This window comes from Cygnus olor, chromosome 12, assembly GCF_009769625.2.
Source record: "Cygnus olor isolate bCygOlo1 chromosome 12, bCygOlo1.pri.v2, whole genome shotgun sequence".
Taxonomy (NCBI): domain Eukaryota; kingdom Metazoa; phylum Chordata; class Aves; order Anseriformes; family Anatidae; genus Cygnus; species Cygnus olor.
The window spans coordinates 17,660,892-17,688,819 of NC_049180.1; the positions used below are offsets into that span (position 1 = coordinate 17,660,892).

Below are 27,928 nucleotides of genomic sequence, written 5' to 3' on the forward strand. Positions count from 1 at the left end.
CAGTGCTGCAGGGCCCTTGGGCCTTTGGGAAGCACTGCTACCCGAAGGCAGCCTACCCAGCCACACACACTGCAGGCCCCAACACCAACCCCTCGGGAGGTCTGTCCTGCTCAGCAGGGACACAAGCTCGGCAGCAGCACTTGCCTGTTCACCCCCTGTGGACTCGACCGCTGGGAGAACGACACATCTGCAGTTCAGACCTAAAGCCTATACTGTGATATTTACTCTGCTTGAAGGTTACACACCTGAGAAAGTTGCATATGTACCTAATTTCATTAGCTCAAAGGTAGTTTTAACAGTAGCACCAGACAGATGGGATTACAATATCTGCATAGCCAAATATGAATATAAATCTTCACTTTTTATAATCAAGGGTTTAGAAATAGGCAGTTTTCAGCTGGTACAGGCAGTGCCCTCTTGTGACTGAATACTCAAAATAGTCAGACCTCCAGCTGTAGTGAAGAAAACATTCATGCTAGTGCTATAAAAAGGTGAGATGTTCTGAGCACCTTTCCCACACTGATTCACAGGTCTTAGCTTTTAAATGTGAAATAATAATCTTACTTCAAATGAAAAATCCAGTACTAAGAGTAGGGAAAAAATCTTTATAGAATTACCTAATACATTCCCTAAAAATATATATTTTACAACTATTTTTACAAGTATTTAAGTATTTGCAGTAAGATGGAGGTTTTAAGAGTACTTAAATTGACAGCATTTCTTTTACAGTGCCAGGTAGAACTCATCATTAATCATTGCTATTATACTCAAGGAATTTAAAAAAAAAAGAAAAAAGAAAAAAAAAAAAGAAAAAGAAAACTAAAAGTAATGGTTAGTAATATTTTCTTAGAGAATGCAAATTTGTGTGTACAAATAATGGATGCAGTGCTGAAGCAACAGCATGACCCAAGAAGGAGTTGAGCATCTATGTTCAGTAAGTTTGTATAGTAAGCATTTAAAAAAATACTTTTTTTCCCATAGGCAAACTACAGTCAGCTACAGCAGGTCCTAAGTTTTCTAGAAAAGTTGCAATGAAAAGCCACTAACAAAAATACATAAAAGAAAACCCTCTATAAGTACACAAGCTAGTTCAACACTCTGTTCATTGTTGCTTGTTACATCCACAAAACTCTTAAGCCCCCCCCCAAAAGAAGTAGAGAGCACCATAAGAATAATACTTTTAATTAATATTAATACAGAAAGAGCACATGGTACATTCCTTTCCAGCAGCAGTCAATTCCTTTCTACCATTGGGGGGGGGGTAGTTAAGGCTCGTTCAGGGCAACCTGATACAATGGTTTGTTTCCCAAACTCATTCTTGCAGACAGCGCTCATAAGTTTAAGAGACTATTTGTGCACAAAACATGAGATGTTTATTAGCAAAACCTCACGAACAGAGAAAAAACATGCTTTGTTACAGTGGTAAAAATACAAAATGTTTTCAAGCTGCTTTTTATACCAACACAGTTCTGAAACCATAAAATTCCGATTTGCAGCAAGTCATGCCTTAGCTTTGTATTAAACAGGCTGTCATTAGGGATCATGGTGACCAAGTTCATCTAAGTGGAGTATAAAGTGCACAAGAAAAATAAGTGCATTGAAATGAACCAACCAGTTATGATTATGAGTAACATCTGTTACACATGGTACTTGCTTAAAATAGAAATTGCTCAAGCTATTTAGTAAAACACAGTACTACATTTTCAAGAGCACGGAGTCAGTATCATAAATATTAGAAAAACCTATACTGAACAGGTACTTTTTTTTTTCCCTCCAGTTGCCTCCAACAGCTAAAGATACCAACATTCTGATGTAGCCTATGGTGCTTTGGTTTTGGTGGTGTTTTTTTTTTTGTTTGTTTGCCTTTGTTTTACAGCAATGTGTAAGGTATCACCTTTAAGTAATACCTTTTCTTTCTATCGCGTAGGTTCAAAATAAGCATTAAGTACTGCAGCGATTTGTTCAATTTTCCACTGATGTGAAATGTAAAGCTGTTTAAAAAAAAAAAAAAAGCAGATTAGAGGCTGAGAGTTGTCCAGGAGTGCATTTTTTTTCTCCCGAGGTAAGAAAAGATGCTTCTGTTTTTTTTACATGCTGTTAGCAAAACACATACAAACTGTGGCTCCTAAGTATAAGACCATTGTTAGCAATGCTTAAGAGGCAAACCCATGAAGCAATCATCTAACTGCTGTCAATTTATGGGTATGTCCACCGTATTTAAAAAAAAAAGAGAAAACTGAAAGGGAGGTTCCAAATGCATTAAATACATAAAAGGTGGGTGCTTAGTCACTGGAACCTTTGGGCATTACATTTACCAGCAGTGGATGTGTTAAAATACAGGCGCTTTCTTCAAACTACCTTACTCAATTCCCCATCAATATATGCTGAAGGCAAAAAACAGTTTATCACCCTATTGTATGACTTATTTTACAAGTTTCCTTTCACAGTGAGTTTTTTTCTCCTGCATAATCCTTTTCTGAGAAAGAAAACCAAAATTAGGGTTAGTTTCCATTTTCATTACATTAGTTTCCATTTCATTTACATTGCCAGATTAATACTTTAAGTATTGCATTGGATCTGAAGTAATACTTAAAAGATTTTTAGATTAAAAGGAAAAAGACTCACTTATCAAAAAAATTTTTTTTTTTTTAATTCCATAGAATACATCCCTGCCCTCTTAGCTCATGAGCAATAAACTAACCATGTAGTCACACACCGTTTGCAAAACTAGTTGCGGTTTTACAAAATGAAGTTGTACAAAATGCAGGCTGAAAAACATTGTCTGCATTTCAAAAATGCAGTATTTGCCACCAAGAAGCATGCACAGTAATGCATTTAAACTGTTTTTTGTGTGTTCTGCACATACCCCAGTAAAAGTTCACACTTCTACATTTCCAGTCTAAGACCAGAAGATTAGAGTCAAGAAGCCAAGAGTGATATGTACACATATCTATTTTAATATACTTCTGCTAATAAAATATGCATTCTGAAAAAAAAAAGGGGATCATTGGATAGTTGCATTTGTGAAAAACAGTTGATTATACTTTGCTACAGGATTATTCATCTAGAAAAATTTAATGTGGTTGCCAGGCCCAAGCCTCCCCTCCAGCCACAGCTGTTCCAACGGTCTCTGAATTACAGCAGGAAGAGGTAAGGCTTACCTACAACTTTAGTAGCTTTCAGTACAGATGAAGGCAGGGAGATGGAGGCAGGAGAAGCAGCTGATTCAAGAGCAGAAGGCTGCTGTTATGCCATATGAAGTGTAATGCATAGGGAAAAGTGAAAAGTAAATCTAGGGAGAAGAAATCCAGACTGGTCGCATTTTTACATGGGCTTGTGCTTGTCCATCTGTAAAGCCTTTACGTTTGCTACTTGCAAGTACTTTCAGGTTCAGTCACAAAGGGGCATGATCTTGCATATCTTCAATACGCAGCCAAAAGGAAGGATGATCATACCTCATGCTCACGTTACATTAATAAACAGAAGGTTAAAAAGAGACCACACAGCTTGTATTCCCTTGCAGTGCTTCTGTGGCATCTTTGTCAAGACATGTAAGTGCATGCAGCTGCTTTTCCAGAGCAGGCTGGTACACAGCCTAAGAGCCCATGGACAATAACCCCTTCTAGTGACAGCTGTTTACGTACAGAATCCATCACCTAAAGCTTTACTGAAATTTTTCAGGAGAGAAACAGTTCAAGAGCTCAAAGTACTACTGACACTAGAGAATCAGAGTTTTGCCAAAGAGCACAGACTAGGTAAGTAAGGCATGGGATGGTGGAATCCAGACGATTAGAGGCAAAAGCAGCAGTGACACTTAAAGAACTTCCCTTGCTCTTCACAGTGAAAAGTTAAAACACACTTCATCAGCAGCCAACGGAACAGATCAACACTCTCAACATACCTACATTTCTTAGAGCTGACAGCTAGCTACTTCAAGCGTAATTTTCATATCTTGCTCTAGTACAACACTGTGGTACAGCATGTGCCAAATACACATTTTAGGTTTTTTTTTTTTCTTCTCCCAAGAAGCACAAAGTAACACTTTCTACAACATAGGATCACTCTCCCTTGTCTTTACAACAATGAAACACATGACTTTTCCTCTTACATTTTGTGACCTTTCCTTCTACAGACTCAATCCCACATAAGATGCTTTTGTATGGAAAGCTTCCTAGAAGTTGAAAATGTACAGCGCTCTCTATATGCAATTTATCATGTTTGTACAGCCAGATTTTACTGTGTGTATATACATATATATATAATGTTTGCTAGTCAGAGTAGACAGCAGTAGCTAAAAAAAGCAGCTAAAACAACAGTATTTCATTACAAACAAGAACCAATAAACTTGGTTCTAACCAATAATATTTTACACCAATACAGGTTTTGCAGCTTTGAGTTAGTTCTCATTAGGTACTTGGTATACAGTAAAACTCTTATCTACTTTTATTTCTGGTTTCATCTTTCCAGAGATTTTTAATAGTCATTAATAATCCTGAAATGAAGAGTCAGATGTGTAACATATTCCCAGGCAGTAGCTTAATGTACTGTATAAAAGTCAGTGTTGTTTCACCAAGAACCAGAGTCCACTTCTGTAACATTCCCTGAGGCAATTCTCTATTTTATTGTTTTGTCCTCCAACCATTTGTACACAGTTGATGTTGTTGTTGTTCCAGTCTGCTTCCTTTAAAAATACAGTTAGGAAAAGATGTTACCTTGCATTGGTAGTTTTGTTTCAGCCATTACACTTCCCCTCAAAACCTTCTTCTTCTTTCTCCTCTTTCTCTCTCCAAAAATCTCAACTTAAACAGCAAATCGGTGTGCTTGATTTTCACAAGACAGGAATTCAGATATTTAAATGGATGTGAATTTTTCAGAGATATAAACGCATGAACTGAAGAGAATGCAGTAATGAACAGCTAACAGGACAGAATTAATTACAATGAACACTTTAAAATCTGTGTTCTTAAAACTGAAGTTCTCTCTTGAAGAGAGAATCTACGGTGCTGAAAAGATCAAGGGTGAGGAGCAGTGCTGGGGAAGGTGGGAGAGGAGAAAGAAATACGACACTCATCCTTAGTCCATAGAAATACACTGCGCAATAGCACTGCATCTTTACACTCTCAATGGACTAAGGAGGCTTCTCCTGATAAAACTCCACTTTAAAGATTTTTTTTTTTAAAAGTCTGTATATTATCAATGCACTTAAAGCTTTAAGTTTTAGTAACTTCATTTAGACTTTGTTTATAAAACAAACACACACAAGCACACTTCCTAGAGTGCAAAATGCTTAAATACTTCAATTACAGAACTCCACATGTAGTTTTTGGAACAGTAATCCTTTTGTTCTCAGAGTCCACTTCTTCCTTGTCATCGCATCCATTGCCAGCAACGGTTGCATTAAAACTAACCAAAAAATGCAGCAAACGCAACAGTAGAAATCTCTTTACTGTTTCTTCAGTTTTCCAGAGGACATTGTTCATTTGTATAAACTCATCGTTGGACTTTGATACATGCACATGTAAGCATCACAAAGCAGTCTTCGTGCACATCCTTGAATTTTTCTGGAATCCAGTGAATGTAGTTCTTCTAGAGACATCTTCAGGTATTCACCAACTTCTGGACATGGTGTAACCTGTGGAATGTTAAAGCCATTCTGACCTCCTATTACGTATAAGGAAAGAAAGAAAGATTAGGATACCATCTACATCTATTAGGATATATATTTATTCTTTATAATTTACTTTAATTACGACAGCATCAACAATTCTTGGAAAGGCCTTCTAAAGAAGGTAAATGTTTCATTCTGGACTACCTCAGGGTACACACACAAAAAGCATAAGTGTCCAAGAAAAATTACGACTTATCAGAATATCTGTAGTGTCCAAAAAATCTCAACTCAACCAACTGACATTAGATTTAGTCTTTAAAGAATTACTGCATAATTCCTTCTGCACAAGGACTTCAAAGCATCATGAAAAAGTAACATCAAGAACAAGTATTTGCTTTTCTAACAGAGCATCTTTTATATATTTGAAATACTCGTCTGTGTAAGAAAAAATGGCAAGGTATTTATCTTCTTACTCAGAAGATTTGCTTCCCAAGTTTGATTGCCCTATCACCAAACAAACAAAAACCCACACAACCACCACACATGAACCCCACCAGAAAGAGCACTCTGGGTATTCATTAACGCTAAAAGTTGTGTACAACCTCACAAGAGTGACTTGCATATAAACTCCATCTCACGTGCTACTGAATTTGTTACTAAAATGACACCTAATAACAGCTGATGAATTTATAAGCCATGAGTGTCTGTACCTGACTTATATAACTAAGGCAGAGTTTGCTCATGGCCATTTTCAATGCAAAAACCAGTAAATTGAAACATAACTACAGCCATCCATGACACTGTTCTCCAGGAGACACTTTAGTTTATAATACCAGCTGAAGAAAAATATTTGTGATACAAAAAAACAACTAAGATCAGCAGCATCTCATGTGAATTACATTTCCTGAAATATGGTGTTTCTTAACAGACTTAAGTCATACACATTTTGAGCACTTCAAAACAAAGCTAGATTGCCTTGCGGGTGTTAAGAAAGAGACCTTAAGCCTTGTAGCAGTTTCTCATTTTCAGCAGGAAGCATAATTCTTCTTCTCACTCCAAAAAAAAAATAAGTCACACCATAACATACAGGGACTCAAGACCTCTGCAGGCACAGAACTGATAGAAAGAGTCCGACACTGTACTTATTACTGTTTTTTTGCAGGCATCAGAACTAAACACAGTCCTTTATTTAAACACTACTTAATGCAGCAGTATCTAAGAGAACACCTGATTAATGATACTTGTATTATTACAAGGTAAGTTTTTCACTGATTCTAAAGAGATTCAGAGAAGTGGCATAGATTTTGCAACATTATTTGTTATCCCCAAGAAAATTATACTAACTCATTTAAGCAAAACCAGTAAAAATGATATTTGAAATACTACTTGATAATCGTGTACATCCACTTAAAAGTAAATTGAATGAACACATTCCTGCAGCTCGGTATTTTAAAGACGTTCCCTCTGCCAAACTTGCAAAATATAGAAAAAGCCATGAAGAGCCTTGCTGGAAAGCTTCTGCAATTATTCTGGTAGCATCTACTTACTACTAAAGCATCCAATTTAGGTGAAATTCAGACCGTACACATTCAGGCTGCTATGAAATCAGCGTGCTGAGGAAAAGCTGAGTCAATTCATGTCTCAGCACTAAATACCTCAAGTTAGATGATACTAGTATTCACAGATGTAATGAAATAATGAAATTGGCACTACAATTTAGAACAGTAATACAAGTAAAAAAAATGAATAAGATAATAAATTGAAGAAGATGTACCATCCCGATCTGCCATGCTGTCAAAGAAAAGCCAGGCGGAGTCATCCCTCCCATACTTAACAAAAGCTACATAGTGGCTTGTTTCTATGCAGAGAACAGCAAACAACTCCATCTTCTGGTATGGGATGCAGCCATGTCGCCAATCCCAGTCTGGCAGGTCTTTAGGGAGTGACAACAGATTGAATTTATGGCTCTGTCTCTTGGGATGAAGATGAACCTACAATTGAAGTAATATTTCAGAAGAGAAAAAAACACAAGATTATTTGTTTCTGTGGCAGACTAAGCTAAAGAGAACAGTACTGCTGAACTGAAGATTGATAGCAGCAGAGAAGGAACTGCAATAAAAGTAGCAGAGTAAACATTTCTTCTCTTTTTTCCTAACAGTTAGTTCAATACTGCCCAGAAAAGTCAAATCTAAGGATAGAAGAGGGGGCAGGTTTAATGCAATAATTTCTACTATATTTGGAGTTGAAAACAAGCCGTGACTTTGACAGCTTTATGCAAGTTACCAAACAGCTCTAAACATTAAATGGTTCTGTGTCATGAATTTATCAATTCAAACAAGGTAGCAGGTATGTAAAATTATGATTTAAAGCAAGCCACATGGAAATAGATTCCAAGCTGCCTGCAATTACTACTTTTCCAATGCATTCAGTAGCAGACTTAGTATTTGCCACATTTTTATTATAAAATTCTTGATAAATATGTTTCAGGGTCAAGTGGAGCTCCCAATTTGCCACTGAAGGCTACACTACCTGGCACGGCAGTTACACTACTATCAATGAGAAAGGTTCACCACAATCTTCTTATTGCAGCGAATACCGTTTGGGGTAAACATATGGAGAAAAGACAAGACAGCTTACTTGTGTGTTGCAGGTTTTGCAGAACTGCTTGATTTTTCCAGCAGAAATATCAGTATCTTCATAACATTCTCTGCACTCATACATAGCAAGCCCTCCACATATACGGCATTGCCTGGGAGCTGCATTTTTAAACAAGATATTAGTCTCCCACTTGGGGGGGCTTTTTTAGTTTTCTAAGATGACAGGTATGGAAAGGAAGGAGGCTTATTACTTTACATGAAGAAAAATTATATTAAAAAAGCTTAAACCATACTGCTGATCAAGGCAGAAACATACCGCTGTATTTAATTTCTTCCCTTTGATATAATGTGGAAGAAGAGAAAAAGGTTTAAAGAATGGTAAGTTGCAAACAGAGGATGATAAAATTTAAGGTCTACCAACTGGATGAAAAGTAAAAACAGGTTTTTAAAAATAAAAACATCATATTGGTCTTAGCCTCTGCATCTGTCAGCATCAAAGAAATATGTAACATAAGCTGATGGCCATGACAATAAAAGAAAAGGTAATGACAGTTTCAGAACAGAGATTAACGCAAGAATTAATAGAACTGTTAAAGTTGATTAAAATATTTAGAACTAGATGTCTTCCCATAGGTAATGGGATGATAAGCTCAGTGGATGACAAGTATAAATTTAGGACTGCCTAATTGAAAAATTGGGAGACTTAAAGCTGAACATGCACCATCATTGACATGCTACAGGTTTACACGCTACTCAGTTTTGAACATACACACGCTCTTGAAAACTGCCCGATATAATTACTTACATTGTGTTAGCCACTTTCAAAAACTCATTCTCATTGTACAACACAATACTATATACTTACTGTCTTCAAGTAAGTCTGTTATGTTTAACTCCAAGGATGGAAAAATTTTGTTGAACATTTTGAAGTCTTTTCCAAATCGAGGCATCTGAATAATCAGGCAAGAGGGTGCCTAGGTAAAATGACAGAAAACAATGCAATGAGTTTCAAATAGGTAACAATCTAAATTTAGAGAGATATTTCTAATACTATGAACATATTCATGTTATTTACACTTGCAGCCCATTGCCTTCAAAATTAACAAGAGAGTAAAGCAAGACAAAATTAAAACTAAAAAAACTACAGCTACAAAACAGGCATCTAGCATCTAATCCATTGTCAAATGTCTTAAGTTCCAGTTATGGTCAAGCACAGTATTAAATACTGTACTTCCTCCCCTTGCAAAAACAAAGATAAAACATGACTTAAGGCTTCCCTTCGTAAAGCTTTTTACAAACACAGGAATCTCAAAATATTAGTCCTTAAGACAAGTTACTGGCAGTAATCAAAAAGCTTTTAGTAATTCTTTACCTAAATTACTTCGGTCTGTTTAGCCAAAGAATATACATTATTAAGTCAACCATAAAATATTTTTGTAACATAGGCAACCTGTACCACTGACCTAGTTCTCCCAACTCCAACATGTTCGCATTTTCTTTTCAAACAAAATCCCACTTTTGTCCTATTGCTGAATGGGTAAATATTTAGGTATCATTTCTAACAAAGCAACCATTGTCACCAACCTCTGCAAACTTCAAGTTGCTGTTGATGAATGACCACTCCAGTAACTGCTGAATTGTTGGAACTCCCACTTTCTCATTTTTGTCCATAAAAATTTGATAGAAATAACAGTCTTGTACTTTCTGACCTGCTGATCTAAAAACAGATTACAGGAGAGAAAAAAAATCAGATCTACTGTAACAACAGCTATATTTTCCTAAGAACATATTAACTTCTATAAAATATTATATCCAACATTCTACTTTGAAATATGTTGTGCTTTTAAAAAAACACCAGCAACAAAAGGCATTAAACAATAGGCAATCAAGTATTAAATGTGGACTGATTGTAGAAAGACTTATTTAGGAAACAAAAGCAGCATGCTTTGTAATGCATATGCCTATGCATTACTATACTACCAACTCAAAAATACTTCCTAAGCATGTACAGTGAAAACTCCAACACATTAAAGCAGCTTTCATTGGAGAGACAAGTAAAGAGTTTCAGTAATAAAGCATCAAAAGGAACAACAGTAATTCTCTTCTGTGCCTTCACAATATTCCCAAAAAGGAGTTAAAAAAAATCTGACTGGGTTTAATGAAGTATTTCACTTTAATCAAGGAGACATTTACACTGCTTAACTATATTCACCTTCAGTAGAAATTTCAGAAATGGCTAGTGTTGTTAGACTTCCTACACAGCCAACACAACTCTTCAAAAAGGGTAATCCAAACTCGGGGGGCTGCCCGGTTCTCAGTTACAACTCCCGTGGTGAGGAAAAGACTGAAAAACTATATAAAATGCAACATCACTGCTGCCATGGAATACAGCAAGGAACCTTGGAGTGTCAGGGGCCAGCTAGCAGAATGACAGCAATGGGCAACAACCCCCTGCCTCTGTTCATTTCAGTTATGACCACTGAATCCTCGTAGTGCTACTGTCAGAGCGAAGGCAGATATAAATGCCAGTACCTGTTACTTTGGAAAAGAGAAGCAAAACTTGATCAAGACAAGCCCCTGAAACTTTTGCATTAGCCCTAACAAGGAAGGCTAACACCTTCTGACATGCAAGTCAGATTCCATGGCTTAAACACTGAATCAGGAATCTCTGCAGCTTGTTCCAAAAATAAGCAGCTATAAGCTATAGGCCACATTAATAAGGTCCTCTTACACTAGCCCCTCCCCAGCATAGGAAGGCACTAAAGCTCCCACACAGACATCCCTAGGACAGGGAATCTTCATCCAGTTCTCATGAGACTGTTTGTTGAGTTTTTAAAACAAAAAGATGAATAGGGCAAAATACACTGTTGGGTTTGTGAATATAACTTCATTGCATTTAATTTTATTAGCAGTAATAAACAAGTCAAAAGTGTCTTACAAGTTGACTCAATGTGAAAAGCAACAGACTCTATGGATAGACAAGTTCAACATAAAAGAGAGATTCACCTTATTTTCAACAGTGGCTCAACTCTTAGAATATGGTGAAATAAAATATTCAAAAATTCTTCTGGATCTAGGAAAAAAATGAAGTGTTGTTACTATGTAAAAATAGATACAGTATTCAAGACTGATGTGAAAGTTTCAAAATTTTTATAGAAAAAAAAAGCTTTACATTTTTCAACACAGTAAGATTATGACAAGCTATGAACATTTTTATGACACTAACCTCTATTTACACTTTTGGTGTCAAATGGCCCTAATAAAAGGCAGGCTCAACAGGGCAACAAGGCTTTCCAGTACAGATTGAAAACATACTCTGTATTTCAGAAGAATCATTTGGCGCCATGTTTTTTTTTTTCCCGGGAGAAATAAAAGCTTTCAAAATACAACAGTGAAAGCACATAGGAAAGGGGAGGCGGAGTGACAGTAACACTTGTATGAAAACACACAGCAGTACAAAGTTCATCTATCCTAGAGACTGAGTTCTCTAATCAAGAATGCAGCCAGAACAAGCTTCCCATGAGGTCTATGCTCCCCTGACATACAGTTTTCTAGTATATTTCTCTTCCTGCTACCAACTGCAATAAATACTGATTTTCAAAGCACTTAATATTTCTTCAGGTAAAACCACACCAGCCACATAATAAAGCATTCATCACAATATGCAGCAGAAGATCAAAAGATTAAAACATGTTTTCTAATATAACATGTATTTTATTTCTTGAAATAATACATAACCACTGTGATGATGAAATGTTGCAGTGGAAAGATCAAAGGGAGCAAAGTAACATTTTGAAAGAGGACAGACCACAACCTTATCACAGTCTCACTTCTGAGATCTCCCCTAACTACTAGAAGGGAGTTCTCTCTTCACATAGAGATGGGCACAGGAAAGCAACAGCAAAGAAAAAAGATCCAGTCAGAGAAAGACAAGGGATTCCTTACGGACCCAAGGAAGTAGAAAAAACCTTTCTACCACCAGTGGTCACTCAAATCTCTGGTACATATACTGCTGCTACAGAAAGATGTGTGCGTTTTACTTTGGTATACTAATATAGGCTTTTAAGTTCCTTTGTAGTACATTTCTTCCAAAAGTTAAAGAAAGGAATACCTCCCAGTTACCTTTTTCCTCTGATGTGAATCCTGATGCAGCTTCAACTTTTTCAAGTATTTTCCTCAGTTTCATTATTTTTGTAGCACATACATATCCATATCTAAGATAAATGGGTTAATAAGCTATTAGCTACTTTGCAGTCAAGTCAGAGGAGCAGAAAACACTCTTAAACGTTGAAACAGAGGCTCACTTTTTATTACTGTGTACAGTATTTCTTCAAAGCTACGTATTGACTCCTCATACTCATATGACTCCCAGTTTTCTAAATGCATTATAAATGCAGTGCCGTGCTCCATGTTCTTGCGAAACATTAAGAACATTTTTTTTTAAACATTCAGTTACTAAAAGGATAACTGTTTCTGATTAGTCAAGTAACTACTTTTGATTTGTTTTCACACTGATTTGCACCACTTGATGCATCATTTTCAGAATGTCATGCAACAGCACTGTGGAAGTCATTAATAAAAAAAAAATCAGTATTTGAGAAAGATACAGAACTGTATCCCTGACCCAAGAAGTTGGTGTTTTGAGCATTCCATCTTTTCCTCTATCTTTACAGAGTAGAGGGAAAGTTTTAAGCCTGGCAGAAAGGCAAGAGGAGTAACACTTTGTCCTCTCAGCCACTTGAGATTTCTGCTACTGTGTATGCTATTGCTCCTACCAGAGAACCCTTGAATAAACCATCCAGAGTACACACTTTATATAAGAAAGGGTTCAGAACCCATCATCTTATTCTGTGAACATGAAGAAAACTTCCTAATGAATTGTTCAGAGGCAGCCCACAGAGTTTCAGAACTGTTATTTGCACATTTAACAAAATTAGGATGAAGCCAAATAATTTATGATAATTTTTGCCATTTCCCCTTTGTTCATTGTACCCAAGAAATTATAAAGTTCTGTGAGTGTTTTGGCCACTTGCAGACCACACGAAAGAATCAGTGTAACTTTAAAAGCCCCTCAGAGTCTATGAAATTGTGAAACTCCGTAAGATAACCCAAATAGTTTTCTTATCAAGAACAGAAACATTAAAGACATAAGTTACATCAATTCACAATATCCACATTTATCAATGCTTTTGTACTCATTTCCATATAAGTTTTACAGTAGCTTCATGCTGATTCTAATTCCAAATAGAGACTACAAATGTAAGCATTTTATAACTAAACTATGAGTAACTATTTGTAGTTCGCATCGATGAAATTTACCATGAAGAAGTAGTACAAATATTTTTAAAAAATCAAACTGGCAGCAGCAGCTATAAACTTTTCAGATTTGCAACAGGAATGCACAGACAGCAGGATTTATTATAAAGTTTATATTAGACCAGAGACTAGTTTATGTCTTTACTTACATTCTAAGAGGATTCACAATCTCTGTCCGCAACAGCTCTTGAGTCTCACTGTAATACTCTACATCATTCTTTTCTTTAGGTCTGAGTAACACAGTGTCCAAAACAGAGCTAAAGGAAAACAGGCTACAAAGGAGATAAAAAAAAGAAAAAAAAATGAAGGTTGCTTTGATTCTGGAAGATAGAACTATTCAGATGCCTCAGCAACATAAAACAAGCCAAGCAAAGCCATAGGAAGAATTCAAGAACTAAACAAGTTCAAAATCAGATAATTACAGACACAAGACAACACAGCCGTACTGAAGAGTAAAAGGTCCACTCTAAACCAGTATCCTCACTCCAGCAGAATACAAAACCAGTTGCCATGACAGGATTCTGCAAACAAGTTAAGAGATTGTTCCCCCGGACTCTGCCCTGCCCCAAGTACTCTTTCATCCTTCAACAGTCCACAGACTTCAGTCAGGAAGTGTATAGATATCTAAGGCCAGTGCAATTTGGACATAGGGAAGACCGATTAGTATTTCAAGTTAAGCAGCAAATCCTGCAGAACTTGTTCAAATTTAAAGAACACAGTAATGCATCAAAGACTGTACTGCATGACTTTGTAAGCTTGTTATTTGCACAGTAATAAAAAACCAGACAATCACTGCAACAAAGATTGCGTGTTCTGCATTTCTAGCATATGTCCCATATGCCTTGGGATGCCATGATACAAATTATGAACTTACCAGAATAAGGTGGAGTCTAAGTAACAGGAGTTGTAATGACCCTGGATACCTTTCTTCTTTCCAATCATTGTCTCTAAACCTTCTTTTTCCATTTTTGGAGGAGTGTTTTCTTCTACCACTTCACTTAAGTAACCTCCAAAGGCTGAAATTTTTTTCAAAAGACACTTTAAAGCCTCCAATTTTATCCCTCTTCAGATTTTCCTATTAATGTTTTATAGCTAAGCTACTGCCTTAGTGTAAGCTTTCCTTTTCTGGACTAAAATAGCATTTTATTATAACTGAGATACAATCTCGTCCACAAAGTGAACAAGGCCTTGCATTCCACACACAATGCACACCAGATCACTTCAGAAAGCCTACAGCACTCAATTAATTTTATCCTGTAGGAATGAAGTTCTCTTCTCAGTTTAAATGCCCCGTTCACACCATCTTACAAATATCAAGACACCCATCCTTTGGGGTTGTTGCAGGCACAATGACATGGATCCAAGAAAGCTAAGATATCTAAAGCCATTTTTTTTTTCCGACCACTAATTTTCATCATAAAAGCACGCTTTCTCTTAGTGTTTAGAAAAACAAATTATTTGACAAAATAACTTAGTTCTGATATTGCAATCTCATATTGCTGGGCTTGCAGATATCATTTTCAGCAAGACTACTTTACAATTTCTACAGTAAAGAAAACATATAGCACAACAAGAAATCCTTAAGTCTTATGGCATTTCCTTAAATAAATGAAGATTGTCTTGTTTTAAAAGTATAAAAAAGCAAGTCAGAGAACTTATGTTTTGTACAGATTCATGACTCTCATTTAAGTAATAGCTGTACAGATTTCCAAGTGTTCAATACACAGTACATACTGCAGGAATAAACGAAACCAAAACCCATGTCAGTTCCCAGCTGATAATTTAATAAGCAGAAGCTTGGTACCTAGAGAGTTGCAGCGCTCAATCTGGTTGGAGACAGGCTGCAGCGATGCAAACCTGGAATCTGGCCTGCAGCTTTTGAGTTTAACAAAAAGAGCTTTCTTTGGAGCACAAGTGAAGTATCGAGTTCCTTTAAATGTTCCATCTGTACAACCTGCACATTCATCTTCCTGAAAATTAAAGTGAGAATTCACTGTTTTCTCATATTTCTACAATTCTGTAATGAGAAAATACATATCCATAAATCACCCTTTAGGTCCTCTGAAGCTTAATATACAACATTCCCACATTTTGGTATACAAACATCAGTTGAGGTGTTCTTTAACTGGATTTGTTAAGAAAATTAAAAGCTATACTTTTTCTTCACACTTAACCTTTCACTCCATCCAGAATAAAATAAAAATTCCATCAAAAAAACTTGAAGGATGTGGAAGAAGATTGAGAATAAAACCTAGTCAACTTTAGGAACTCAACTAAGCTAGCCACTTACCCTAGATTCCATTAGTAGGTAGAACGGACACACACGGACTAGTGAGCATCTTTCAGTACTCAATTAAAATTGCTAAGCACTGGGAAGTGTGAATACTTCCAGTGTGATTGTGAACTGCACAGGAAAACTACCCGCTTCAAAACACAATGTGTATGTCAAGGAAATACAACACAAGCTCTGTCTGAAGGACAAAAATCATCATCATTAAGTATCTCTGACAACATGATGAAGGTATATTACCTGCTTACCAACAACTTCTAGGTTTTAGTGCAGAAGCACATGGCAGACAGATCCATGACGCCAGTTTAACACAAGCTATCCTAAGGTGCAGTCTAACCCTGTGGCTAACTAGAGCTTGAGCTCTACCCAAAGAAGCCAGAAGCATCACGATTTTTCTAACAGCTGGAATGCCAGTCACAATCTCACCTACTTGGCTAAAAATATTTTCTGTTTATGAAAAAGTCAGATAAAGCAGTGTACAATTATAAAAAGTTATGCCAAAGTAAAGAACTCCATGTACCTAATGGTTTAGTGATGAGACTCAATAGGTCAGGTTGATGGTTGGACTTAATGACCTTGAAGGTCCTTTCCAGCCTTGATGATTGATTCTGTGACTCTAATCACATACACATTAATCACTGATAGCCATTCACCACCACAGCAACAGCAACTAGAGAGTAACTGTTAGTACATAAGAGCAATTACGTTTGCAGCAACTGTGCGTTCATCAAGGGATGGTAGGAACATGAAGCATGTGGCTACTGTAACAGAACATCACTACCATCAATTACCAAAATCAGTATTACAACTCTACTGACAGACACTGCTTGTTTGCTGGCATACATCATCATCTCCCCTCTTACGCCTGGGAGGTTTTAAGTAGATCTACATTTCAGAGCCATTAAACAGCTGTTCCCCACCCTCCCCGCCATGGGGATCTCAGTAAGGTGAGCAAAGGACACTCCCTTTAAAGCACATAAGCGACCTAAAAAGCAAACTAGTCACCTACAGTCCTTTTAATTCAATTACCCTTAGTAACATAAAGCCATCTTAAAGCCTATTAACAGAATAAGGCCTAGGGCAGCCACAAAAGTCAGCGCCCATCTAAGACTTCAGCTATGTTACAAGATCACATAGCAACCCATTTAGACAAATTCCTCCAGACTGACTACTTCTGCAAAGTATACAGAGACCAAATCTAAAAACCAAAACTAGTAACAGGTAATTAATATTAAAACAAACTACAATTTATCAGATATTTACCAGTTCCAGTCCAGCTAATACTTCATTCACCCCAGGGGGCTGGCCAATCCAGCGGATTACTCCATAGAAAGGAGGATTTTCTTTAACTTCAGCCAAGGAGCCTGCTTCAAGACCATGAGAGTTACCGATGGGGCCTGCTGTTGATGGACTCTCCTGGTTAGCCGTAGTATTTACATCACCAATGACAGACTGAACAGATAAAGACAGGGGACTATGTCCGATAGTACCATTAGTACTTGATGCTTTTGTCAAGCTAAAGGGGAGGGAGTGGAATCTGTTTTCTGTAGACACAGAGTTTGTCAAAGGTGGCTGCAGTGGCGGTGAAGAATGCCCAAATCCAGAAGATGAATCAGTAAGTGATTTTGCAGGATCTTCAGCAACTGTTAAGAATCAAAAACAAGACGTTAACTCAGATTTTGTTTGGTTTGGTTAGAGGGGAGGAAAAAAAAGAAGAGACTTCGCTGTCAAACCAATAAATGTGTCTGCAACTACATTGGAGTTAATGAGTGTCCTGCATAGGAAGCACTAACAGCTGGGGATGTGCAGGAAGACGTTTGTCCCTTAGCAATGGAGACACAGAAGCGGTTGAGGAGACATCACTGTAGCCGTACCACTTTTACCACAACCAATGGAAACAAGCAGCACAAAGAGATGTTAACCAGGAATTATAGGAAGGCTTAGACTGATTCCTCCCGACATCAATCCCAGGTTAGAATTGGTGTTTGAACAAGTTAACAGCCACAAGGATTATTCCTGTAGTGGATAAAACTAGTAGGAACTCATCGTACAGCCAAGGAAAGAACTGGGATTATAGCTTGCACACAGATGAGTAATTGCTTGCAGGCATTATTTGTAACCGGGTAAGTGTTTATTCCCCTGGCTGCATCAACATACTTTGGTTCTAGCACAGGGAATCTATCACTGTCCATAGAGAATAAAGGATTTAAATAAGTCATGACTAACATAGTGCTTGATTAATGAGATCACAACTAGATGTAGTAACACAGATGTTTTGCATCTTCTGTCATCTCTCTATGTGGTCTCTACTATAAAATTGGTATTTACAGAGCAAAAGCCTCCTCACTTCTTCTACCCACACGGTTTTATTAATAGAAGTTAACATTCAAAAAAAAGTAGAAAGAAATTAATCCTTTACTTCTGTACTCTTTTTAGATAGGGTACTTATTTAAAATATGATAACTGATTTTTAAACATATTTCCATGCTTAAAATCTGTTAGGCAACCAAGAACAATTTTAACCTATTTTTTTCATGGTTTCCAGAATACAGGGCCTACTACTGCTGTAAGTATCCACTATACATTAACATTATTGGTTTAGTATCTATCCCTTCAGCCAGCCACACTTCAGGAAGAATTAGCCAAGAAAAGAAAAAATGCATTAGATCTGGATGCAAATCAAGATCCATTTATGCTCTGAATACACATACACAGACTTGGGAGAATTCAGATAGATTTACAAAAATAACTTAAAATACTCAAAAATCTAAATACACACACGTATGATTAGTCAAATTTTTCCTACTTCCATACTGATCAGTTAGGATGGCAGAATACTGCAGTTCCCTTAAATCTGTAACATTAAGAACAAAGAGGCAAAATAGAATTACTGTATATACTTGGCTACTAGGAGTATCTTCACATCTTCCTTCCAAGCTGTATGCCTCAGCTTTTATTTTGCCTACAAGACATACACATTCCCACAGTGCTGCACGTACATTTCCAAGACGTGACTTTCTACATGCAGAATAAAGAGGTCTGTCAATTAAGACTGTATATTTTCATTGGGGTTCTGAGATACTTTAAGATATAGTATATCTTCCTCTAAAGCAATGTATTCCAACTGTTTTAATTTAAACTTATACTTGCTTTTATTTAAAGTACATGCGCTTTTTTTTTTTTTTTTTTTTAGAAAAAGATATGCCTACATTAAAGGCTACCATCTCTCATTACCTTCATCAATATACCATGGAGGTTTTGGTTTTGTTTGAGGTTGAGAATCAATTGATGAGCCATTTAATGTGTAGAAGACTTCAGATCTGTTTCTACTTCCAGGTTCAGAGGTAGACCCTGGAAGAGAACGCATGCTGTACTGAAGAGATTCATCATCATTTACAGTTTGTTAGCTGTGCTCTCTTCGTATAGTATAAATTTGTTACTATACTTTCAAGACAACAGAACTGCCTTTCCACAAAGGAGCAAACTCCTGCATCAAGGCTAACACAGTCCTAAGCTTGCAATAAGGTAGTAGTTTATTCCATAACTAAATAATTCTCCAAGCTGAAATTCCAAGTCAGGAACCCGAAAAGAAGACAAAAAAACACCCCGAAGGTGCTAACTTTTCATTATTGTGAACTATGGATAAACGAAAACAGTTTGAGATAGTTTACAGTAAGCATTTTTTTTCCTTTGTTTTTATAGAAAAAAACAAAACACTTTCAGAGAAGGAGAATGCAGCTCTGAACTGGGCTAGCAGATAACATACTCTTGAATTTCTGTTAAAGCTCAAACTAGCTTTCGTGAAAGCAATCTCAACTATTGCCTGCATTTTAACAAAAACACTAGTCAGAAAACAGTCTACCATCTTTATTATGGAAAATAAGTTCATACAAACATTCTGTGCTTTCACTACTTCAAAGAAAGTTATTTGTATGTGACTGCAATAATAAATGAAATACAAGGCAACATTTCTCCCAAAAATATATAAATTCATAATCTTATTAAAAAAAAAAAAAGACTTCTCATACATACCTGTTGCCTTTGGCTTACTATGATTGAACAAGCTTTTGTCACCACCACCTCTTGAGGTATAGGCAAGCTTGGGAGGCCTCCTGTCCTGTGATACAGTCTCTAAGATGCAATATAAAGAACACTGTATTAGTTTTCCTTTTCTATATTTTTCCTACATCACAGAAAAATTCACCTTGAAATGTAAATGAAGCAAGGTCTGGCATCTTAAGTCTTAAAACTGAGTGGAGCAAAATCCTGTTTGGTACATAATAATTGCTTGTTTATAAGATTTGCTTCTATCACATCAACCATTACTTACTCTAAAGTCTACCTTTATTTCTCGAACATCCCAGCCTGACTTCAGGTTCTTCAATGTGTATTTCATGCTTCCATTATGGGAAACAAAAGCATGACATCTCAACTTTTTCGACCCCTTCTACCAACAGAACTACAGCAAATGCTCTTTTCTCAAAAATAAATAAATAAGAGTCCCTGTGAGTTCTCCAGAGAAAAGAGGGCCCAAAAACATGCATCTCAACTAAACCAAGCAGTAGGTGAACTTAAGAAAAGTTGGCTGGATTGAAGAGAGAGGGGAAACAGTTACAGACTACATGCAGTACAAGACTGCACTCTCATTAGCACCTGATTTCAGATACAGCACTAATAAATAACATGACATTTTTCTTTCTTTAGAACGGGAATCATGGGATTGTGGCGGTTACAAGTTAACACCATTCAGTGAATTACTGTGAATAGTGAATATTTGCACACAGTCTTACTAAGAATTTTTCTGAGAATTTTCAAGCGTTTACTCACAGAATGCATAAATAATGCTGTCAATACACTCCAGCCAAAAGAAGAACAGCTTTCTGACCAAGGTATTTGAATTCCTTGATTAAGTTGGAAAACATTCCAAGAATAAGATTTCTGCTGTAGACACTCATGTACTTGCATATCTGATTTGTGAATACTATACAATGACATGAATACTGCTTAATATTAAAATGGTTTCCAGTTTCCACTAGTGAGATTGTAACCAAAAGGGGGAGGTAACTGAAAAGAAGTATAACAGAAGGTGAAACTATTTCAAGGGAAATCAGGATACAATAATTCTGCAGTATTGTTTGAATCGTGTTACTGTGCCTAAGTTGTTATCAAAGTCTGCTTTCTGATTAAGAAAGCATAGCATACCTGGTATAACATCATTGATATGCAAAAGGAGTGTACTTTCAACACTTGCAAAACTGCACAGCTGTATTCCATTGTATCTTCCATCCCAGTTTCCAATAGGATTATCCTAGAAATAGAAAAGCACGTTACATGTACCCCAACAAAAGACTCGCATCATACAGAATACACGAATGTCTTTAGGAACATGCTTAACCATTAATGGTAGAAAGGAAAATGAAAGGTTTGACAGCAACTATTTTTTCTGTACAAACTTTCATTTAGAACTAAGTCAGACATTAGTCTTTAAAGACAAACATTTCTGTTTTTGAAATATTTCCTACTTTAACAAGCATTCCTCCACTAAAATCCATTATTTATGCACAAGTTAAAGCAGTTTCAGTACCATTAGCTAACAGCTACTATAATCAAGAAAATGGAAGTACCTGATCTACAAAAACCCTTGAACTGCCAAAAAAGTTGGAAGTAGCTCATTTTAAGAAATTCCAGTTTATGAAGTTTTATTGACCAACTTCATGTTTTCTTGAAGCATCAACTTTTGTACTTATAACTCAACATTTAAGATACAACACAAAGTCAAACAAACCAAAGTTACATAAAAAAGAAAAAAGAAATCCAGACTTTTTTTTTTTTTTTAAGGCAGAACAAAGCCAGTCTCACAAGACAAACATTCAGCTCTTGTTACTTGAAGACTGACATCCACCACTGCAAGTAGCTCAGTGGAGGCTCCTCAGAGTAACCACAGTATTTCTCCTAAACCATTCGCATCAAATAGGATCTAATTTACCTAATGCCAAAACAATTATTACCAAGTGGCATTTTGGACACAAGTGTTTATTTCCCATTTTAGGTCAGCCTCCACTGAAGCACCTTGTGGATAATGCTTCTTCTTCTATATTGCATGTCATTTACTAGCTAACACACATGCAAAAGTTATTAAAGTCAGATTATTTTCTTACCATGTCCACTCCAACAACGTATCCTAAACTTTCGTTTCCTGGTAAGACATCACAGAATATAACTGTCCCATACTCTATACTCTCTCCTATCTTCAGAGAAACCCTGGAGTTGATCTCCAGAGGAGGAAGTTCTACCTGCATTGCATCAACTGGAGCTGCATAGTCACTTTCCAGTTCATTGTCATCGTCTTCCACCAGCTCCAGTTTGTCCAAAGCAACAAAAACTCCACAATCCTCATCACATCTGAAAAGCTGCTTGCCTTGGTACTGTCCATCAGTAAAGCCCTGGCCACGACCTTCTTCCTAAGTGTCAGAGGGGAAAGAAGAACAGAAAAAAAGAGTAGTGTATTTTGTGCAGGATCAGGCTACTACAAAAACAGCAATATAATCCACTGACCTGGAGAAATCACAGTATGAATTAGTCTGATGAACTACCATTATACTGGGAAAAAAAGGCAGAATTTGTGGCAAATATACACACTATCTTATGGAAATAAACGTTAAGATGTCATTAGATTAGAGAGCAGCTGCAGGCACAAGACTCTCTACGCAGAAAAGCGTATTTTCTTCAGGTGCAGATTTTGCTTCTATCATCAAATTTTTGCCAGATCAAGGTAAGACTACTTCATAGTAGACATGAACACTAAGCATTCCAAAATTTCACTTAGATGCCAAATAAAGAGAGCTGCTTTTCAGAAGTGCTCAGGCCTAGATACCCCCTGAGGTTCTTACTGGGAATTGTAAACAACGTGGAAAAAGTTTAACAACTTTGAAAATTACTCTCCTGGCACAAGAGTAGCACTCTCCTCAATCTGACCCTTCAAAAGCTCGTGCTAGACATTACGCTTGCAGAAATACCTGTTGGGAGCACAAAACAGCAACATTCTCTACCTTAGCTAGTTGCCATTTGAATTTTGGTGCTCTAGTGAACAGCAACTCTAAGTTTATGGGCTGTATCTTGGCACTGCTATCATGAACAAGGAAAACTAAAGCACTCAACAGAAATCTGAGTCAGATGTTTGCCATGATACAAATTTAAGCAATTCTTTCTACACTGGAAGAGTCACACAGCCCCTGTATCTTCACTGGATGTGCAGAATACAAGGCTAAAGTGATATGGCAAGATCACAGATATTCAATAATAATATTCATGAGAAGACTGAAGATTGCACAATTTAACAATGCTTCTAGATTTTGTTATGACTGCTTCTTTAAAAAAATATTTTCAATTCATCTTACAAAATATATATGATGCTTCCCGCCATCGAGAAACTTACCAGCAGCTCTACTCCAAAGTATATTCCTGTTAGGGACCTTTCTTGCAACAAGGGTCCTCTGAAGCGAACAACTCCAGGAAATTTATCATCTCCTGACCGAAGCTGTACTCTAACAGGTGAGCCAATATCTATTTGGATGCCTTTAGTTAACCTGCTTTTGCTTTTAAACAAGCTATATCTCTCCTCACAGTTAGTAATGGCCAAAAGCAACTCAGCTAGCTTTTCATTTATTTCGATAACATCCTTCTCATCCACAAACAGGATTGCATGAGGTTGTTCCAAAATCTTTAATCCAATCTGTAATTTCTTGCCTTTACAAGGAATATTTCTGGAGTGTCCCACAGAAGAACGGTCTTGAAAAAACTGCCCAATGCTACCTTTGGGCACTTTCAAGAGCTTTTGAGTCTGCTTGTCTATGACACTGCATTCTTGGAGAAGCAAGTAAAAGATGCGCTCTTCCCAATATGATGAACTTGCTTTTTCTTGACTCCATAAGCCTGAATTCATTGTGATTAAACTTCAGATGCTGAGCAGAAGCTTTCAGGAAAAAGAAAATAAGATGTTGATATATAAATATACACGCTGATCTTCTCTACTGGAAGGTTCACAATTCAGTATTCATTCTGTAGAGAACCAGATCCAGAGCAGAAGACCTAGGACAAACCAAAAAAAAAGTAAATTTAAGTTGGGGAACTGCAGCTAGCCTGAAGAACAAAAAATCATTTAAATCTGTGACTACAACCACTCCTCCTACAGAGTAAAAATAGTTCAGGAAAATCCAAGACAGTGAAAACAAGTCTCTGAACAGCCAGCCACAGTACTGTTGACCACACACACACTTCTGCTTGTTAATGCTGTGTATTTCCTTTCCTTCTCTGGTTCCCTGAAGCAATGGGCTATGGAAAAAGCATACTGAAACACAAGAACCACACAAGTGAAAGAAAAAGAAATCTTAGTTTCAGATGAACTGGAATAAATATCCTGCTCCAGCTCACAAACAATATTTCTCGGAAGCTTCCTGCTGTAAAGACCTTTTCTCGTGCTTAGTGACTACCTATTTTTGACAGTGTACTACAGCTGTCATCTCATATAACATTTTGATTTAGTGAAGCAGAAAATTGTGTGAATGTAACAGATGAACAGAAAATGGAAGATTTACCAGTTTGTTATAGCCATTTCTTTACGTAATAGAAATGGGCAGCTCCAGTAAGCATCAAACACCATATGAAAACTACATTGTGTCAGCACTGCAACATTAGATTCTCAAGAAAAATCTGGAGGCTTTTCTTTTTATCATTTCAGAAAGGTAATTCATCTCAATTAAGTGAGAAAAATATCAGTTAATAAAGTCCCCTGGAAGAAAATGCCTTAGTTAAATATCATCCTAGGCATTGTAGCTCACAATCAATATACTTAAACAAAAAACATCTAAAAATACTTCACTGCTCAGGGTAGCAGATACACATGTGTATGTATGTTACTCGCTATATACGTGTATATATGTTCACAGTTAAGAGCATACTGAATATGTGAAGGAAAATCTGCAATATCATAACAGGATTTGTTCTTCCAATGGAGAGAGAAAAGGGTGCCATACAAATTAAGAATAGGTTCTCACTTAAATTCCCCTGTTGCTAATCCGTGATGTCACAGCTAGCTTGCATGCAGTTAAAGGAGAAGCTCAGTGACTACTTATGGACTTTAGTAAATAATAAAACAAATACTTTGTCCTTGCACCTCTTCTTGCTACCCACTTCCTCCATACCTTTACTCCAATAGCATTCAAGTACCACTAAATCTATTGCCACTTCCCTACTCAGCTCAATCCCAGCTTTAGAGGCTATCAGGAAGCAACCTAGTAGCACTGTAATTGTTTTCAACCTTTTTTTTAAAGAAGGGTGCTTAAAACTGTTTCAGCTGAAGAAAAATAACAGCACCCACATACTTTTAAGTTTAAGCAAAGTAGCATCTTCCAGTCACTAGGAGTTCACACATTTCTATGCTGACTTGCCAACCCTCCTAAAAAGGCTCCTGTGCAACACAGCCATTCCACCCCTCAGTATAGGGCATTTCATCATCAATGCCAGTATCACACTTTGACACCACTACCGCAGCAGCCTGTAGAAATCGTGTTTTAAGTGTTTCTATTTTCAAAATAATTCACAACTGAGGGACAGCACCTCACTGAAACAAAGCCTGGTAATGAAACAAAGACTGTCAATTTGTTTTCAAGTTTAAAAAGATATTTTTCTTCAGCTTTTATTTGATACACATGAACATCAACAAAGAATAAAGCCCATTTAACAAAAAAAAGTCCAACATCAAACTGAAACAGTACCATTATATAAGGGAACTCATTAAGAATACAACAGGATATGTTTTTTTTTTTCCTATAGGAAACACACCCAAATGACCATGAATTTTTATAAGTCTACTCAGATATCAAAATCAAGTTCTATCCAAGTTCTGTCTAGTTGCCACCTCCCTTTACTTCTACCAGACACTGAGGAAACTATACATACTGCCCTATTCTTTATAGCTCCACTTTATGCTCTGAGCTTTCAAAGACTGATGCACTGAACCCTCCTTTTTACAAGCCATTCCACACAGAACTGACACCCAAAACACTGCAAACAAGCATCTCTGACATCACAGGCATCACAGTCCTTTCCTTTTCACTTTTAGAAACGATTTTAATATGAACAAGTACATACAGAAACAACACATTAACAAAGGTCTGTTGAAGAGCTTAAAAAAAAGAAATGAAGAATACAGCAAGTAAAGCTTTGTTTGCAGCTATCGAAAAAAAAACTTAATTCTACTCTGCTAGCAGGTCCACTGCTGCAGTGTTACATAATCTTAACATGTTTAGGAGTAGAGAATTCAGTGGGAGAACATGCTAACAGCTGCGATTAGATTACATAACAATAACTTTACACTACATGTGGTCAGTCTTCCAAAGTCCTGTCATCTCTAGAGACTGCATGAAGGTACTAAATAAAGTACCAGGAAGTTTTCCATTATGACAAGTTCATCATCACTATACAAAACACCTTCAAAGAAACTTATTCACCACATTCCCACACCTAAGAAAATACAGTTCTAAAAGCTATCCCCTTCTTTTGTAAGTGATAAATCAGCACTTAACAGCAAAGAACAACTTGCTGAAAAGGCTGTTAGCTTCCAGCAATACATCAGAAGCTCGTACACAAAGCACTTACTTTACAGTACCTGTTACAGCTGTTTTCAATGGAGTTTATTACGCTGCAGTAAAGCACACTCGGTACCTCTTACAGATGTTTCCAACAGAGTTGATTACACTGCAGTAAAGCACTCTCATTGAATCCCAATACCTACATAAGCCACACCACTACCAGCCCCCAGAGGGAATTAACTCAGACCTAGGCCAGTTAGGCTCAGCAACAAGCCGTGACCGCAGTGCGCAGGGATCAGGATGCTTGGTGCATACCTGACCACCAGCACGGTTGTTTACGTGCTGCTACCACCTCCTACCCACGTTATTTCCACACTCCAAGGGCTTTGGGAAGCAACAGATAAAACAGTTATGACTGCAATAACATGCGCTTTGGGGGAAAGAAGCGTCAGAGGCAGGCCGTAACAAGCTGCCCAACTTCAGGGCTTCCCTGACTTCCTTCTTTGCCCAGCCCTGAGCCAGGGCTGCTGCCACCAAGTCACCTCATCACACAAGTGATGTTGTTCTGCAATGTGTGGGCAGTTCCCAACCCGCACCGGCCCCACACGAAGCACGGAGATGCCGCAGGTTTTGGCAGGGCGCGCAGGCCCGCGGCTCTGCCTCAGCACACAGAACGGAGCACTCAGCTTCTCACCAAACATTCACTTTGAATACCAAGTTTTAAACAGCTGGCGTGCGAAGCTGTGTCCTTCAGCAGGCCAGGAAACGTCTCCAGGGAAATGAGAGTAGAATTGGCAGCATGTAAATTTACTTGCAGCTCGGAGTACACACGAATGCAACACAAGCCACGAGTGAAATCAGACGCTGCTTCTTCAAAACACCAGATATGTCCCAATGTAAACGAGATTGTGATTCACAGAAGGAAATGCAATCTCATGGCTGCTTTTACCAGACGCGGTAATTCGCTCGGCTCCAGAGAAGGCACAGACACCCCCCGCCGCCCAGCCGCACCTCCTGACCCTGCCGGCTCTGGCAGGCAGCCCCCGCCAGCACCGCCCTGCGGGCCCCTCGCCGCCCAGGCCCTCCCAACAACGCCCGAGTTGCCCGTTTGCCTTCGGAAATAACGCCGGAGAAGCGACGGCGGCTCCCCGCGGCCCGCCCGGGCCCCGCGAGGAGCGCTGCGGGCCGCGGCCCCGCCACCCCGCGACCGCCAGGTGGGACCCGACCCCCGGCCTGAGGGCGCCGCCCGGCCGCCGCCTCTCACCTGCCCCGGCCCCGGCCCCGCCTCACGGCCCCGCGCCCCCATCCCAACCGCCGCAGCTCACCGCTCTCGGCCGGTGAAACGCAGCCTGCTGCTCCCCGCCGAGCCCGCCCCCACCTGTCCCCGCAGCCAATCACAGAGCGCGACAGCCAGCGCTTCGGGGTGTTATTGGCCGAGAGCGCCGCCAGGTGACGGTGCGATGCGGGGCTTTCCAGCCCATCGAGGTTGTGTGAGCGGCAGAGGGGAGAGGCGGGCGAGGAGGTCGGG

The 27,928-nt window shown here is 38.0% G+C and overlaps 1 protein-coding gene across 6 annotated transcripts; it reads right to left on the reverse strand.

The window, feature by feature from the left end:
- Window positions 1–1,770: 1,770 nt before the first annotated feature.
- Window positions 1,771–27,928, reverse strand: CYLD (CYLD lysine 63 deubiquitinase). Of its 6 annotated transcripts, none has more exons than XM_040570739.1 (17): window positions 27,726–27,927; window positions 23,247–23,899; window positions 22,105–22,272; window positions 21,014–21,119; window positions 19,844–19,942; window positions 19,046–19,162; window positions 17,075–17,454; window positions 15,326–15,491; window positions 14,396–14,537; window positions 13,671–13,793; window positions 12,328–12,419; window positions 11,212–11,278; window positions 9,790–9,922; window positions 9,071–9,179; window positions 8,246–8,364; window positions 7,383–7,599; window positions 1,771–5,661 (listed from the first exon to the last, which is right to left on the reverse strand). In XM_040570739.1, exons 2-17 carry the CDS (start codon window positions 23,751–23,753, stop codon window positions 5,477–5,479), a joined length of 2,730 nt encoding a protein of 909 aa, XP_040426673.1. In that variant the 5' UTR covers window positions 23,754–23,899; window positions 27,726–27,927; the 3' UTR covers window positions 1,771–5,476. The 6 variants fall into 6 exon arrangements, with proteins under 6 accessions (XP_040426673.1, XP_040426671.1, XP_040426674.1 ...); XM_040570737.1 differs by having other exon boundaries at window positions 21,970–22,272; XM_040570740.1 differs by having other exon boundaries at window positions 27,665–27,739.

Coding starts and splice junctions, on each gene's coding strand:
- CYLD (XM_040570737.1), bottom strand. CDS start 23,753: ATGAATTCAGGCTTATGGAGTCAAGAAAAAGCAAGTTCATCATATTGG. Junction 13,794..14,395: donor TTAGACTCCACCTTATTCTG/GTAAGTTCATAA, acceptor TCTCCTTTGTAG/CCTGTTTTCCTTTAGCTCTG. Junction 11,279..12,327: donor ATTCACATCAGAGGAAAAAG/GTAACTGGGAGG, acceptor TTTTTTTCCTAG/ATCCAGAAGAATTTTTGAAT.